Genomic DNA, 14,059 nt, shown 5'->3' with positions numbered 1-14,059 from the left:
CACTGAGGCAAGGTGCAGGCCTATATGTCCCGACAGCCCCATATGGGCCCTACAGTTCCCTATAAGCCCTACAGCCCCCTATGGGCCCTATAGGCACCAATGTGACCTACAGGCCTATATGTCCCTACAGCCCCATATGGGCCCTAGAACCCCCTATGGGCCCTACAGCCCCCTGTGGGCCCTATACCACCTGTATATACTCTATAGACACCGTGTGGATGCTACAGACTCTCTATAGACTCTATACGTCTGTAGAACTTATATGCGTTACAGACCCTATGGACTGCTCATGCACTCTATAGACTCTACAAGCACTCCATATGTCCTGTCTGTACCTTATAGACCCCATACTTACTCCACAGACTCTCTATGACACCTATACATACTCCATAGGCCCTGTACATACTTTATGCACTCTGCATACCCTATATTTACTCCAACATTCTATACGCGCTCTACAGACCCTGTATGTACTCCATAATCTCTCTATGCTGCCCAGAGCCTATATAGACCCTAAATGCTGACGGACCTTGTGTGTAACATAACTCCTATGAACCCTACGTACACCCTATAGACCCTATATACAGGCTATAGATCCTACATACAACTTATAGATCCTACATACACCCTATAGACCCTATATACAGACTATAAATCCTACATACAGCCTATAATGCCTATATACACTCTATAGATCCTACATACAAGCTATAGATCCTATATACACTCTACAGAGCCTGAATACAGGCTATAGACCCTATATACACCCTATAGACCCTATATACAGCCTATAGACCCTATATACAGCCTATAGACCCTATATACGCTCTACAGATCCTACATACACCCTATAGGCCCCGTACGTGCTCTACAGCCCCTCTATGGACCCTACGTGTGCCCTACACAGCCCTCGCCCTATAGGCACTCTACAGACCCTATAGCACCCATAGGACCCCCAGCACCCGTAACACCCCATAGGACCCCCATAGCACCCATAGGACCCCCGTTAAACATCCCATAGGACCCTCGTAGCACCCAAAGGACCCTGCCCAGCACCCATGGGCCCCCCCAGCACTCATAGGACCCCCGGCCCCCCTACAGCACCCGTAACACCCTATAGGGCCCCCACAACACCCCCACAGCACCCATGGGTGCCCCCCAGCACCCATAGGACCCCCCCCCCCCCCAGCACCCATGGGTGCCGCCCAGCACCCACCCTGGGGCGGTCGGCCGGGGGATGTCGTAGTTCTCCGCTCGCAGGTTGGAGGCGGCGACGATGAAATCCATGTGGAAGTTGGTGTCATCGTCCTGGGTGGGGGGCACCCATGGGTGGGGGAGCACCCATGGGTGGTGGTGAGCACCCATAGGGTGGGGGCACCCTTTTGGGGGGGCGGGGGCCCCCGCTTTACTTGGCTCGGGGAGGGCGGTGAAGTGGCGGTGGCCCCCCGAGAGCGGCTGGGTAGGTGGGTTGGGAGGCAGCACCCATGGGTGGGGGCAGTGGGGAGCACCCATGGGTGGTGGTGAGCACCCATAGGGTGGGGGGCACCCTTTTTTGGGGGGGCACCCACTTTACTTGGCTCTGGGAAGGCGGTGAAGTGGCTGTGGCTCCCGAGAGTGGCTGGGTAGGTGGGTTGGGAGGCAGCACCCATGGGTGGGGGCGGTGGGGGAGCACCCATGGGTGGTGGTGAGCACCCATAGGGTGGGGGGGCACCCTTTTTGGGGGGAGCGGGGGCACCCGCTTTACTTGGCTCTGGGAGGGTGGTGAAGTGGCGGTGGCTCCCGAGAGCGGCTGGGTAGGTGGGTTGGGAGGCAGCACCCATGGGTGGGGCGGTGGGGAGCACCCATGGGTGGTGGTGAGCACCCATAGGGTGGGGGGCACCCTTTTTTGGGGGGGGCACCCACTTTACTTGGCTCTGGGAAGGCGGTGAAGTGGCTGTGGCTCCCCGAGAGTGGCTGGGTAGGTGGGTTGGGAGGCAGCACCCATGGGTGGGGGCGGTGGGGAGCACCCATGGGTGGTGGTGAGCACCCATAGGGTGGGGGCACCCTTTTGGGGGGAGCGGGGGCACCCGCTTACTTGGCTCTGGGAGGGTGGTGAAGTGGCGGTGGCTCCCCGAGAGCGGCTGGGTAGGTGGGTTGGGAGGCAGCACCCATGGGTGGGGCGGTGGGGGAGCACCCATGGGTGGTGGTGAGCACCCATAGGGTGGGGGGGCACCCTTTTTTTGGGGGGGGGCACCCACTTTACTTGGCTCTGGGAAGGCGGTGAAGTGGCTGTGGCTCCCCGAGAGTGGCTGGGTAGGTGGGTTGGGAGGCAGCACCCATGGGTGGGGCGGTGGGGGAGCACCCATGGGTGGTGGTGAGCACCCATAGGGTGGGGGGCACCCTTTTGGGGGAGCGGGGGGGCACCCGCTTTACTTGGCTCTGGGAGGGTGGTGAAGTGGCGGTGGCTCCCCGAGAGCGGCTGGGTAGGTGGGTTGGGAGGCAGCACCCATGGGTGGGGGCAGTGGGGGAGCACCCATGGGTGGTGGTGAGCACCCATAGGGTGGGGGGGCACCCTTTTTTTGGGGGGGGGCACCCACTTTACTTGGCTCTGGGAAGGCGGTGAAGTGGCTGTGGCTCCCCGAGAGTGGCTGGGTAGGTGGGTTGGGAGGCAGCACCCATGGGTGGGGCGGTGGGGGAGCACCCATGGGTGGTGGTGAGCACCCATAGGGTGGGGGGCACCCTTTTGGGGGAGCGGGGGGGCACCCACTTTACTTGGTTCTAGGAGGGTGGTGAAGTGGCGGTGGCTCCCGAGAGCGGCTGGGTAGGTGGGTTGGGAGGCAGCACCCATGGGTGGGGCGCACCCATGGGTGGTGGTGAGCACCCATAGGGTGGGGGCACCCTTTTTGGGGGGGGGGGGGGCACCCGCTTTACTTGGCTCTGGGAGGGCGGTGAAGTGGCGGTGGCTCCCTGAGAGCGGCTGGGTAGGTGGGTTGGGAGGCAGCACCCATGGGTGGGGGGGTGCGGGGGGGCACCCATGGGTGCTGGGGGGCAGCACCCACCTTCTCGAAGTCAATGGGGAACATGCGGAAGCCAGGCAGCTCCTCGGGGCTGGGCAGCGACGCCTTCAGCTCCTCCAGGCGCCCGTCATCTGTGGGTGGGGGGCACCCATGGGACCCCCAGCACCCATAGGATCCCCATGGGGGCCCTGGCACCCATAGGGCCCCCTGGCACCCATGGGACCCCCCCCCCAGCACCTGTGGGAGCCTCCTCACACTCTGCTGTCATCTGTGGGACTCCTCCAGCACCCGTGGGACCTCCCCACCCATGGGTGCTCCTACCCCATCCCCCAGCACCCATGGGTGCCCCTACCTCAGACGTCCACCCCCCCAGCACCCATGGGTGCCCCTACCTCAGACGTCCACCCCCCCAGCACCCATGGGTGCCCCTGCCCCATACCTAACACGTTTCTCCAGACCATGGAAGTGCCTCCAACCCCCACGGGTGCCCCAACCAACCCCCAACCCCCCCACCACCCCTGGGTGCTCCTGCACCAATCCCCAGCACCCATGGGTGCCCCCAACTCATACCACCACCCCCCCAGCACCCATGGGTGCCCCTGCCCCATACCTAACACGTTTCTCCAGACCATGGAAGTGCCTCCAACCCCCACGGGTGCCCCAACCAACCCCCCACCGCCCCCAGCACCCATGGGTGCTCCTACCCCATCCCCCAGCACCCATGGGTGCCCCTGCACCATCCCCCCAGCTCCCATGGGTGCCCCCAACTCACACCGCCACCCCCCCAGCACCCATGGGTGCCCCTGCCCCGTACCTAACACGTTTCTCCAGACCATGGAAGTGCCTCCAACCCCCACGGGTGCCCAACCAACCCCCCACCGCCCCCAGCACCCATGGGTGCCCTGCACCATCCCCCAGCACCCATGGGTGCCCCCAACTCACACCGCCACCCCCAGCACCCATGGGTGCCCCCTGCCCCATACCTAACACGTTTCTCCAGACCATGGAAGTGCCTCCAACCCCCACGGGTGCCCCAACCAACCCCCCACCGCCCCCAGCACCCATGGGTGCCCCTGCACCATCCCCCAGCACCCATGGGTGCCCCCAACTCATACCACCACCCCCCCAACACCCATGGGTGCCCCTGCCCCATACCTAACACGTTTCTCCAGACCATGGAAGTGCCTCCAACCCCCCCGGGTGCCCCAACCCACCCCCCCACCGCCCCCAGCTGCCCCCCAGCACCCATGGGTGCCCCCACCCATACCGAGGGCAGTGGTGGCGCTCTGCAGCTCCTGGTCGGAGACGTGGATGCGGACGCCGGCCTTGGGTGCAAAGGGGGGCACCCGGACGTGACGCAGGAGCTCGGCCACCGCCCCCCGGTCCCGCGAGCCCGCGATCCCGTAGCTCTGGGCGAAGAGGTTGGCCGCCGCCATGACGTAGTCCAGGTGGAGGGGCTGGAGAGGGGCACCCATGGGTGTCAGGGGGCACCCATGGGTGTTAGGTGGGAGAAGGTAGGGGAGGGATGACACCCAAGGGGGATGGGCAGCACCCAAGGGCGATGGAAGGATGTCCAAGGGTGAAGGACGTCACCCAAGGGTCCTGGGGTGGCACCCAAGGGCGATGGAACGGCACCCAAGGGGGATGAGACAGCACCCAAGGGTGATCAATGCCACCCAAGGGGGATGGGATGGCACCCAAGGGTGATGGGCAGCACCCAAGGGCGATGGAACGGCACCCAAGGGGGATGGACAGCACCCAAGGGTGATCAATGGCACCCAAGGGGGATGAGACAGCACCCAAGGGTGATCAATGCCACCCAAGGGGGATGGGACGACACCTAAGGGTGATGGGCAGCACCCAAGGGCGATGGAATGGCACCCAAGGGTGATCAATGGCACCCAAGAGTGATGGGATGGCACCCAAGGGTGATGGCCACCAAGCAATGGTGACGGTGGCACCCAAGAGTGATGGGATGGCACCCAAGGGTGACGGCCACCACCCAACGATGACCGATGGCACCCAAGGGTGATGGGATGGCACCCAAGGGTGATGGCCACCAAGCAATGGTGATGGCAGCACCCAAGGGTGATGGGATGGCACCCAAGGGCGATGGCCACCAAGCAATGGTGATGGTGGCACCCAAGGGTGATGGGATGGCACCCAAGGGTGACAGCCACCACCCAACGATGACCAATGGCACCCAAGGGCGATGGCCACCAAGCAATGGTGACGGTGGCACCCAAGGGTGATGGGATGGCACCCAAAGGTGATGGCCAACACCCAATTATGACCGATAGCACCCAGGGGTGACAGGATGGCACCCAAGGGCGATGGCCACCGAGCAATGGTGATGCTGGCACCCAAGGGCGATGGGATGGCACCCAGGGTGACGGCCACCACCCAATGATGACCAATGGCACCCAAGGGTGATGGGATGGCACCCAAAGGTGATGGCCAACACCCAATTATGACAGATGGCACCCAAGGGTGACGGGATGGCACCCAAGGGTGACGGCCACCACCCAAAGATGACCAATGGCACCCAAGGGTGATGGCCACCAAGCAATGGTGATGGCAGCACCCAAGGGTGATGGGATGGCACCCAAGGGCGATGGTGGCACCCAAGGGTGATGGCCAGCAAGCAATGGTGACGGTGGCACCCAAGGGTGATGGCATGGCACCCAAGGGTGATGGCCACCACCCAACGGTGACTGATGGCACCCAAGGGTGACGGCCACCACCCAATGATGACCAATGGCACCCAAGGGTGATGGGATGGCACCCAAGGGCGATGGCCACCAAGCAATGGTGACGGTGGCACCCAAGAGCGATGGGATGGCACCCAAAGGTGATGGCCAACACCCAATTATGACAGATGGCACCCAAGGGTGACGGGATGGCACCCAAGGGTGACGGCCACCACCCAAAGATGACCAATGGCACCCAAGGGTGATGGCCACCAAGCAATGGTGATGGCAGCACCCAAGGGTGATGGGATGGCACCCAAGGGCGATGGTGGCACCCAAGGGTGATGGCCAGCAAGCAATGGTGACGGTGGCACCCAAGGGTGATGGCCACCACCCAACGGTGACTGATGGCACCCAAGGGTGATGGCCACCACCCAACGGTGACCGATGGCACCCAAGGGTGATGGGATGGCACCCAAGGGTGATGGCCACCAAGCAACGGTGATGGCAGCACCCAAGGGTGATGCTGGCACCCAAGGGTGATGGGATGGCACCCAAGGGTGATGGGATGGCACCCAGGGTGACGGCCACCACCCAATGATGACCAATGGCACCTGAGGGTGATGGCCACCAAGCAATGGTGAAGGTGGCACCCAAGGGTGATGGGATGGCACCCAAGGGTGATGGCGGCACCCAAGGGTGATGGGATGGCACCCAAGGGTGACGGCCACCACCCAACGGTGACCGATGGCACCCAAGGGTGACGGGATGGCACCCAAGGGTGACAGCCACCACCCAATGATGACCAATGGCACCCAAGGGTGACGGGATGGCACCCAAGGGTGATGGCCACCAAGCAATGGTGACGGTGGCACCCAAGAGCGATGGGATGGCACCCAAAGGTGATGGCCAACACCCAATTATGACAGATGGCACCCAAGGGTGATGGGATGGCACCCAGGGTGACGGCCACCACCCAATGATGACCAATGGCACCTGAGGGTGATGGCCACCAAGCAATGGTGACGGTGGCACCCAAGGGTGATGGGATGGCACCCAAGGGCGATGGTGGCACCCAAGGGTGATGGCCAGCAAGCAATGGTGACGGTGGCACCCAAGGGTGATGGCCACCACCCAACGGTGACTGATGGCACCCAAGGGTGACGGCCACCACCCAATGATGACCAATGGCACCCAAGGGTGATGGGATGGCACCCAAGGGCGATGGCCACCAAGCAATGGTGATGGCAGCACCCAAGGGTGACGAGATGGCACCCAAGGGCGATGGCCACCACCCAACGGTGACCGATGGCACCCAAGGGTGATGGGATGGCACCCAAGGGTGATGGCCACCACCCAACGGTGACCGATGGCACCCACGGGTGTGGGGGGCACCCACGAGTGAGAGCGCCCCCTGGAGGCCCCGCCCCGCGCCCCACTCACGTTGTCGGGGTCGAAGACGAGGGGGTGGGGGCAGCGCTTGGGCCCCGACCAGAAGAGGGTCCCCGAGTTCGTCTTCTGCGGGAAGGCGTTAACGAGGTCATTAGGGGCGGGGCGGGGGTTAACGAGGTCATTAGGGGCGGGACAGGGGTTAACGAGGTCATTAGGGGCAGGGCGGGGGTTAACGAGGTCATTAGGGGCGGGACAGGGGTTAACGAGGTCATTAGGGGCAGGGACAGGGGTTAACGAGGTCATTGGGGGGGGGGGGGGGGTTAACGAGGTCATTAGGAGCGGGAAAGGAGTTAATGAGGTAATTAAGGGCAGGAAAGGTGTTAACGAGGTAATTAGGGGCGGGACAGGGGTTAATGAGGTAATTAGGGGCAGGAAAGGGGTTAACGAGGTAAGTTGGGGCGGGAAATTGGTTAATGAGGTAATTAGGGGGGACAGGGCTTAATGAGGTAATTAGGGCGGGAAAGCGTTAATGAGGTCATTAGGGGAGGGAAAGGGTTAATGAGGTAATTAGGGGCGGGGAAAGCATTAATGAAGTAATTAGGGGAGGGGAAAGGGGTTAATGAGGTAATTAGGTGTGGGACAGGGGTTAGTGAGGTAATTAGGGGAGGGGAAAGCATTAATGAGGTCATTAGGGGAGGGGAAAGGGGTTAATGAGGTAATTAGGGTGGGACAGGGGTTAATGAGGTAATTAGGGGGCGGGAAAGCGTTAATGAGGTAATTAGGGGTGGGAAAGGGGTTAATGAGGTAATTGGGGGACAGGGCATTAATGAAGTAATTAGGGGAGGGGAAAGCGTTAACGAGGTCATTAGGGAGGGAAAGGGGTTAATGAGGTAATTAGGGGCACAACAGGGGATAATGAGGTAATTAGGGAGGGAAAGCATTAATGAGGTAATTAGGGAGCATGAAAGGGGTTAATGAGGTAATTAGGGGTGGGAAAGGGGTTAATGAGGTAATCGGGGAGGGAAAAGGGGTTAATGAGGTAATTAGGGCGGGGAAAGTGTTAATGAGGCAATTAGGGGAGGAAAGGGGTTAATGAGGTAATTGGGGGGACAGGGCTTAATGAGGTAATTAGGGGCGGGAAAGCGTTAATGAGGTCATTAGGGGAGGGAAAAGGGGTTAATGAGGTAATTGGGGCGGGGAAAGCGTTAATGAGGTAATTAGGGCGGGACAGGGGTTAACGAGGTCATTAGGGACCCCGGGGCACCCCCAGGGCCCGATCCACCCTTCCCCCCCCCCGCAATGAGCCCGATCCTCCCCCCACCCCCTCCCAGGGCCCGACGCCCCACAGCACCCGCTGCAGCCCGCGGGGACCACCCGAGGGCACCCACCCGAGGGCACCCACCCGAGAGCACCCACCCGAGGGCACCCACACAACGGCACCCACTCAATGACACCCACCCGAGAGCACCCACTCAACGACACCCACCCAACGACACCCACCCGAGAGCACCCACCCAACGACACCCACCCAATGACACCCACCCCACAACACCTACCTGAGAGCACCCACTCGACACCCACCCCACGACACCCACGCAACGACACCCACTCAACGACACCCACCTGAGAGCACCCACTCAACAACACCCACCCGAGAGCACCCACTCAATGACACCCACCCCACGACACCCACCCAAGAGCACCCACCCAACGACACCCACCTGAGAACATCCACCCAATGACACCCACCTGAGAGCACCCACTCAATGACACCCACTCGAGGACACCCACCCAACGACACCCACCCAACGACACCCACCTGAGAACATCCACCCAATGACACCCACCTGAGAGCACCCACTCAATGACACCCACTCGAGGACACCCACCCAACGACACCCACCCAACGACACCCACCCAACGACACCCACCTGAGAGCACCCACTCAACAGCACCCACCCAACGACACCCACTCAACAACACCCACCTGAGAACATCCACCCAACGACACCCACCCAAGAGCACCCACCCAACGACACCCACCTGAGAGCACCCACTTGACACCCACCCCACGACACTCACCCAACGACACCCACCCAAGAGCACCCACCCAAGAGCACCCACCTGAGAGCACCTACTCAACAACACCCACCCAACGACACCCACCCAACGACACCCACCCAACGACATCCACCTGAGAGCACCCACTCGACACCCACCCCACGACACCCACCTGAGAGCACCCACCCAACGACACCCACCTGAGAGCACCCACTCAACAGCACCCACCCAACGACACCCACCCAATGACACCCACCCAACGACACCCACCCAACGACACCCACCCAACGACACCCACCCAACGACACCCACCCAACGACACCCACCTGAGAGCACCCACCCAACGACACCCACCCAACGACACCCACCCAACGACACCCACCCAACGACACCCACCTGAGAGCACCCACTCGACACCCACCCCACGACACTCACCCAAGGACACCCACCCAACGACACCCACTCAACGACACCCACCCAACGACACCCACCCAACGACACCCACCTGAGAGCACCCACCCAACGACACCCACCCGAGGGCACCCACCCGTGGGCACCCGCCGCAGGGCACCCACCTGTCCCGGGGGGAAGTTGTGCAGCAGCTGGCGGATGCTGTTGCTGTACTGGCGGTGCCAGTGGCGGCAGGCCCAGGCCACGCAGTCGGGCCAGGCCCGCGGCCGCTCCCCCGCCAGGCTGCGCTGCACCGCCTCCAGCACCTCCAGCGGCTGCGTGCCCGCCAGGCGCAGGGTGCGCTCCAGGAACCGCGGGTCCCTGCGGGGAGAGGGGGGGGTCAGGGTGGGGGTCAGGGTGCAGGGCAAGATGGCAGCAAGGCAAGATGGCTGCAGGGCAAGATGGCAGCAAGGCAAGATGGCTGCAGGGCAAGATGGCTGCAGGGCAAGATGGCTGCAGGGCAAGATGGCGGCAATGGAGCGTGGGTGCAAGGGCGCAGGGTAAGGGGTGAATCCGCGGGTCCTTACGTGGGAGAGGCGCGCCTCCAGAACCAGGTCAGGTGCAAGGCAAGATGGGGCTGCAGGTGGCACATCAGGCTGCAGGGCAAGATGGCGGCAATGGAGCAAGATGGCTGCAGGCGCAGGGTAAGGGGGTGCCCGCCAGGCGCAGGGTGCGCTCCAGGGACCGCGGGTCCCTGCGGGGAGAAGGGTGGGGGTCAGGGTGGGGGGGGGGTGATGGAGGGGTGGGGGACGAGGGAAAGGGGTGCACGGATGCGCCGGAGATCGGGTGCCACCCAAGGGGGGGGGGGGGGTCCTATGGGTGCCGTGCAGGGGGAGGGCGCGGGGGGCACCGGAGATCGGGTGCCACCCAAGCGGGGGGTCCTATGGGTGCGGGGCAGGGTGGGTGCCGGGCGGGGGTGCCGAGGGGTGGGGGGGTGCCGAGGGGTGGGGGGGTGCCGAGGGGTGGGGGGGTGCCCCCCGCCCCGCCCCGCCCCGCCCCGCCACCCACGTCAGGTACTGGTTGACGTTCTCCGCCGGCTGCTTGAAGAGACCCTCGAACTCGTCACGCGCCCACTGCGGAGGAGGGGCTGTCAGGGGGGGGCCGGGCACCGTGGCCCCTATAGCAGGGACCCAGGCACCCAGGACCCCCTATAGAAAGGAGCCGGGCACCCAGGACCCCCTATAGCACAGACCCAGGCACCCAGGACCCCCTATAGCAGAGACCCAGGCACCCAGGACCCCCTGTAGCAGAGACCCAGGCACCCAGGACCCCCTGTAGCAGGGGACCCAGGCACCCAGGATCCCCTATAGAAAGGAGCCAGGTATCCAGGACCCCCTACAGAAGGGAGCCAGGCACCCAGGACCCCCTATAGCACAGACCCAGGCACCCAGGACCCCCTATAGCAGAGACCCAGGCACCCAGGGCACCCTATAGAAAGGAGCCAGGCACCCAGGACCCCCTACAGAAGGGATCCAGGCACCTAGCACACCCTATAGAAGGGAGCCAGGCATCCGGGAGACCCTATAGAAGGGACCCAGGCATCTGGGAGACCCTATAGAAGGGAGCCAGGCACCCAGAGCACCCTATAGAAGGGACCCAGGTATCTGGGATACCCTACAGAAAAGACCCAGGTGTCCGGGACCCCATATAGAAGGGATCCAGGCATGCGGGAGACCCTATAGAAGCAACCCAGATATCTGACACCCCCTATAGAAAACCCCCAGGCATCTACAACACCCCATAAGAACAAACCTCGGCGTATAGACACCCCCTCCCCCATCCCCCAGGCGGGAGGCAAGCACCGCGGGGTCGCCTATAGAGGGGCGGCAGGGGCGCGGGCCCCTATAGGGGTACCTGGAGGGTGTGCTCGATGGCGTTGGGGAAGTTCTTTAGGGTGCAGATGGGGATGGCCTTCTCCGGGGGGTCCTGGCTGGAGCTATAGGATTCGCTCAGGAAGGGGATCACCACCTGTACGTTGCCCTTCGTCCCCAGCGTCCCCGACTCCAGCAGCGGCTTCCGGTAGTAAACGCAACGCCGGTCCATATAGAGCCCTATAGGTGACGCAAGGATCGGTGAATCGAGGAGCGAGGCGGGGAGGGGGGGGCGGGGGTCAGGTGGGAACCCTGAGGTGCCTATAGCAGATCTAGGGGGGCGCTGGGTCGCCTCTGAGGGCCCCGGAGCATTGCTGAGGTCCCTATAGCACATTTTAGCGCCCCTATAGCAGACCTGAACGTCTCTATAGCACACCTGAACGTCCATATAACGCATCCTAACGTCCATATAACGCATCCTAATGCCCCTATAGCACATCTGAACGCCCCTACAGCACATCTGAATGTCCCTATAGCACATCTGAACGCCCCTATAGCACAGCTGAATGTCCCTATAGCACATCTGAACGCCCCTACAGCACATCTGAATGTCCCTATAGCACATCTGAACGCCCCTATAGCACATCTGAATGCCCCTATAGCAGACCTGAACGTCTCTATAGCACACCTGAACGCCCGTATAGCACATCTTAACGCCCCTATAGCACACCTTAACGCCCCTATAGCACACCTGAATGCCCCTATAGCACACCTGAATGCCCCTATAGCACACCTGAATGCCTCTATAGCACATCTTAACGCCCCTATAGCACACCTGAACGCCCCTATAGCACACCTGAATGTCCCTATAGCACATCTGAACACCCCTATAGCACATCTGAATGCCCCTATAGCACACCTGAACGTCCATATAACGCATCCTAACGTCCACATAACGCATCCTAATGCCCCTATAGCACATCTGAACGCCCCTACAGCACATCTGAATGCCCCTATAGCACACCGGAACGCCCTTATAGCACAGCTGAACGTCCGTGTAACACACCTGAATGTCCATATAGCACATCTTAACGTCCCTATAGCAGACCTGAACGTCCCTATAGCACACCTGAATGTCCCTATAGCACACCTGAATGTCCCTATAGCAGACCTGAACGCCCCTATAGCACACCTTAACGCCCCTATAGCACACCTGAATGCCCCTATAGCACACCTGAATGCCTCTATAGCACATCTTAATGCCCCTATAGCAGACCTGAACATCCCTATAGCACACCTGAATGCCCCTATAGCACACCTGAACGTCCCTATAGCACACCTGAATGTCCCTATAGCACACCTGAATGCCCCTATAGCACAGCTGAACGTCCGTATAACACATCTTAACGCCCCTATAGCACATCTGAACGTCCCTATAGCACACCTGAACGCCCCTATAGCACACCTGAATGTTCCTATAGCACATCTTAATGCCCCTATAGCAGACCTGAACATCCCTATAACATTCGCACAGGCACCTACAGCGTTCCTATAACACCCCCGAAAGCATCTATAAGCTGCCTGAAGCCTCTATAGCATTCTCACAGGCACCTATAACATTTCTAGGGGTACTTACAGCATCTCTCCAGCATCCCTGAAACTATCTATAGTCTACCTGAAGTCCCTATAGCATTCCTACAGGTACCTATAACATTTCTGGGGGCACTTACAGCACCCCTATAGCTCCTGTTGAAGTCTCTATAACCTGCCTGAAGTCCCTATAGCATTCCCACGGGCACCTATAACATCTCTGAAAACCCCTACGGTATCTCTATAACATCCCTAAAACTATCTATACTCCGCTTGAAGCCCCTATAGCATTCTTACAGGTACCTATAACATTTTTGAGAATACTTATAGCATCCCTATAGCATTCCTAAAAGCATCTATAGCATCTGTGAAGTCCCTATAGCATTCCCATGGGTACCTATAACATTTCTGGGGGTACTTACAGCATGCCTATAGTGCTCGTGGAAGCATCTATAGCCTGCCGGAAGTCCCTATAGCATTCCCACGGCTACCTATACCATTTCTGGAGGTACTCACAGCATCCCTATAGCACTTGTGAAAGCATCTATACTCTGCCGGAAGTCCCTATAGCATTCCCAGGGGTACCTATAACATTTCGGCGCCCACTTACAGCATTCCTATACCACCCCTGAACGTATCTATAGCCTACCTGAGGTCCCTATAGCACACCCAGGGATCCTTATAGTTTTCCTGGGGTCCCTACACTATTCCTGAAGTCCATATAGCACACTTGAAGGTCTCTATAGCATTCCTGCAAGTACTTATAGCTTTTCTAGGAGTACCTACAGCATCCATATAGCACCCCTAGGGATCCTTACAGCCTACCTGAAGTCCCTATGGCACCCCCAGGAGTCCCTATAGCACACCTGAGGGTCCCTATAGCACTCTTGCAAGCCCCTATAGCATTTCTGGGGGTACTTACAGCATCTCTATAGCAGCCCTAAGGGGTCCCTATAGCATTCCTGGGGTCCCTATAGCACCCCTAGGGTAGCTACAGCACCCCTATAGCACTCCAGTGGTCCCTATAGCACTCCTGAGAGTCCCTAAAGCATCTCTATAGTGGCCCTAG

At 60.6% G+C, this 14,059-nt stretch overlaps 1 protein-coding gene across 1 annotated transcript in view; it reads right to left on the bottom strand.

Annotated features, from left to right (window-relative positions):
* The window catches only part of UBA1 (ubiquitin like modifier activating enzyme 1), a 49,735-nt gene that overhangs the window by 5,111 nt on the left and 30,565 nt on the right, over positions 1-14,059 (bottom strand). Inside the window, 8 exon segments of the mRNA XM_072848943.1 lie at positions 1,217-1,236; positions 1,239-1,308; positions 3,039-3,127; positions 4,264-4,453; positions 7,130-7,204; positions 9,715-9,910; positions 10,598-10,662; positions 11,444-11,640. Of these exon segments, the coding sequence (XP_072705044.1) occupies positions 1,217-1,236; positions 1,239-1,308; positions 3,039-3,127; positions 4,264-4,453; positions 7,130-7,204; positions 9,715-9,910; positions 10,598-10,662; positions 11,444-11,640 (902 nt within the window).

The sequence above is a fragment of the Ciconia boyciana genome, chromosome 34 (genome assembly GCF_034638445.1).
Source record: "Ciconia boyciana chromosome 34, ASM3463844v1, whole genome shotgun sequence".
NCBI lineage: Eukaryota > Metazoa > Chordata > Aves > Ciconiiformes > Ciconiidae > Ciconia > Ciconia boyciana.
Note: the sequence above shows the minus strand (reverse complement) of the source record. Positions and strands in the feature narration are given on the sequence as shown.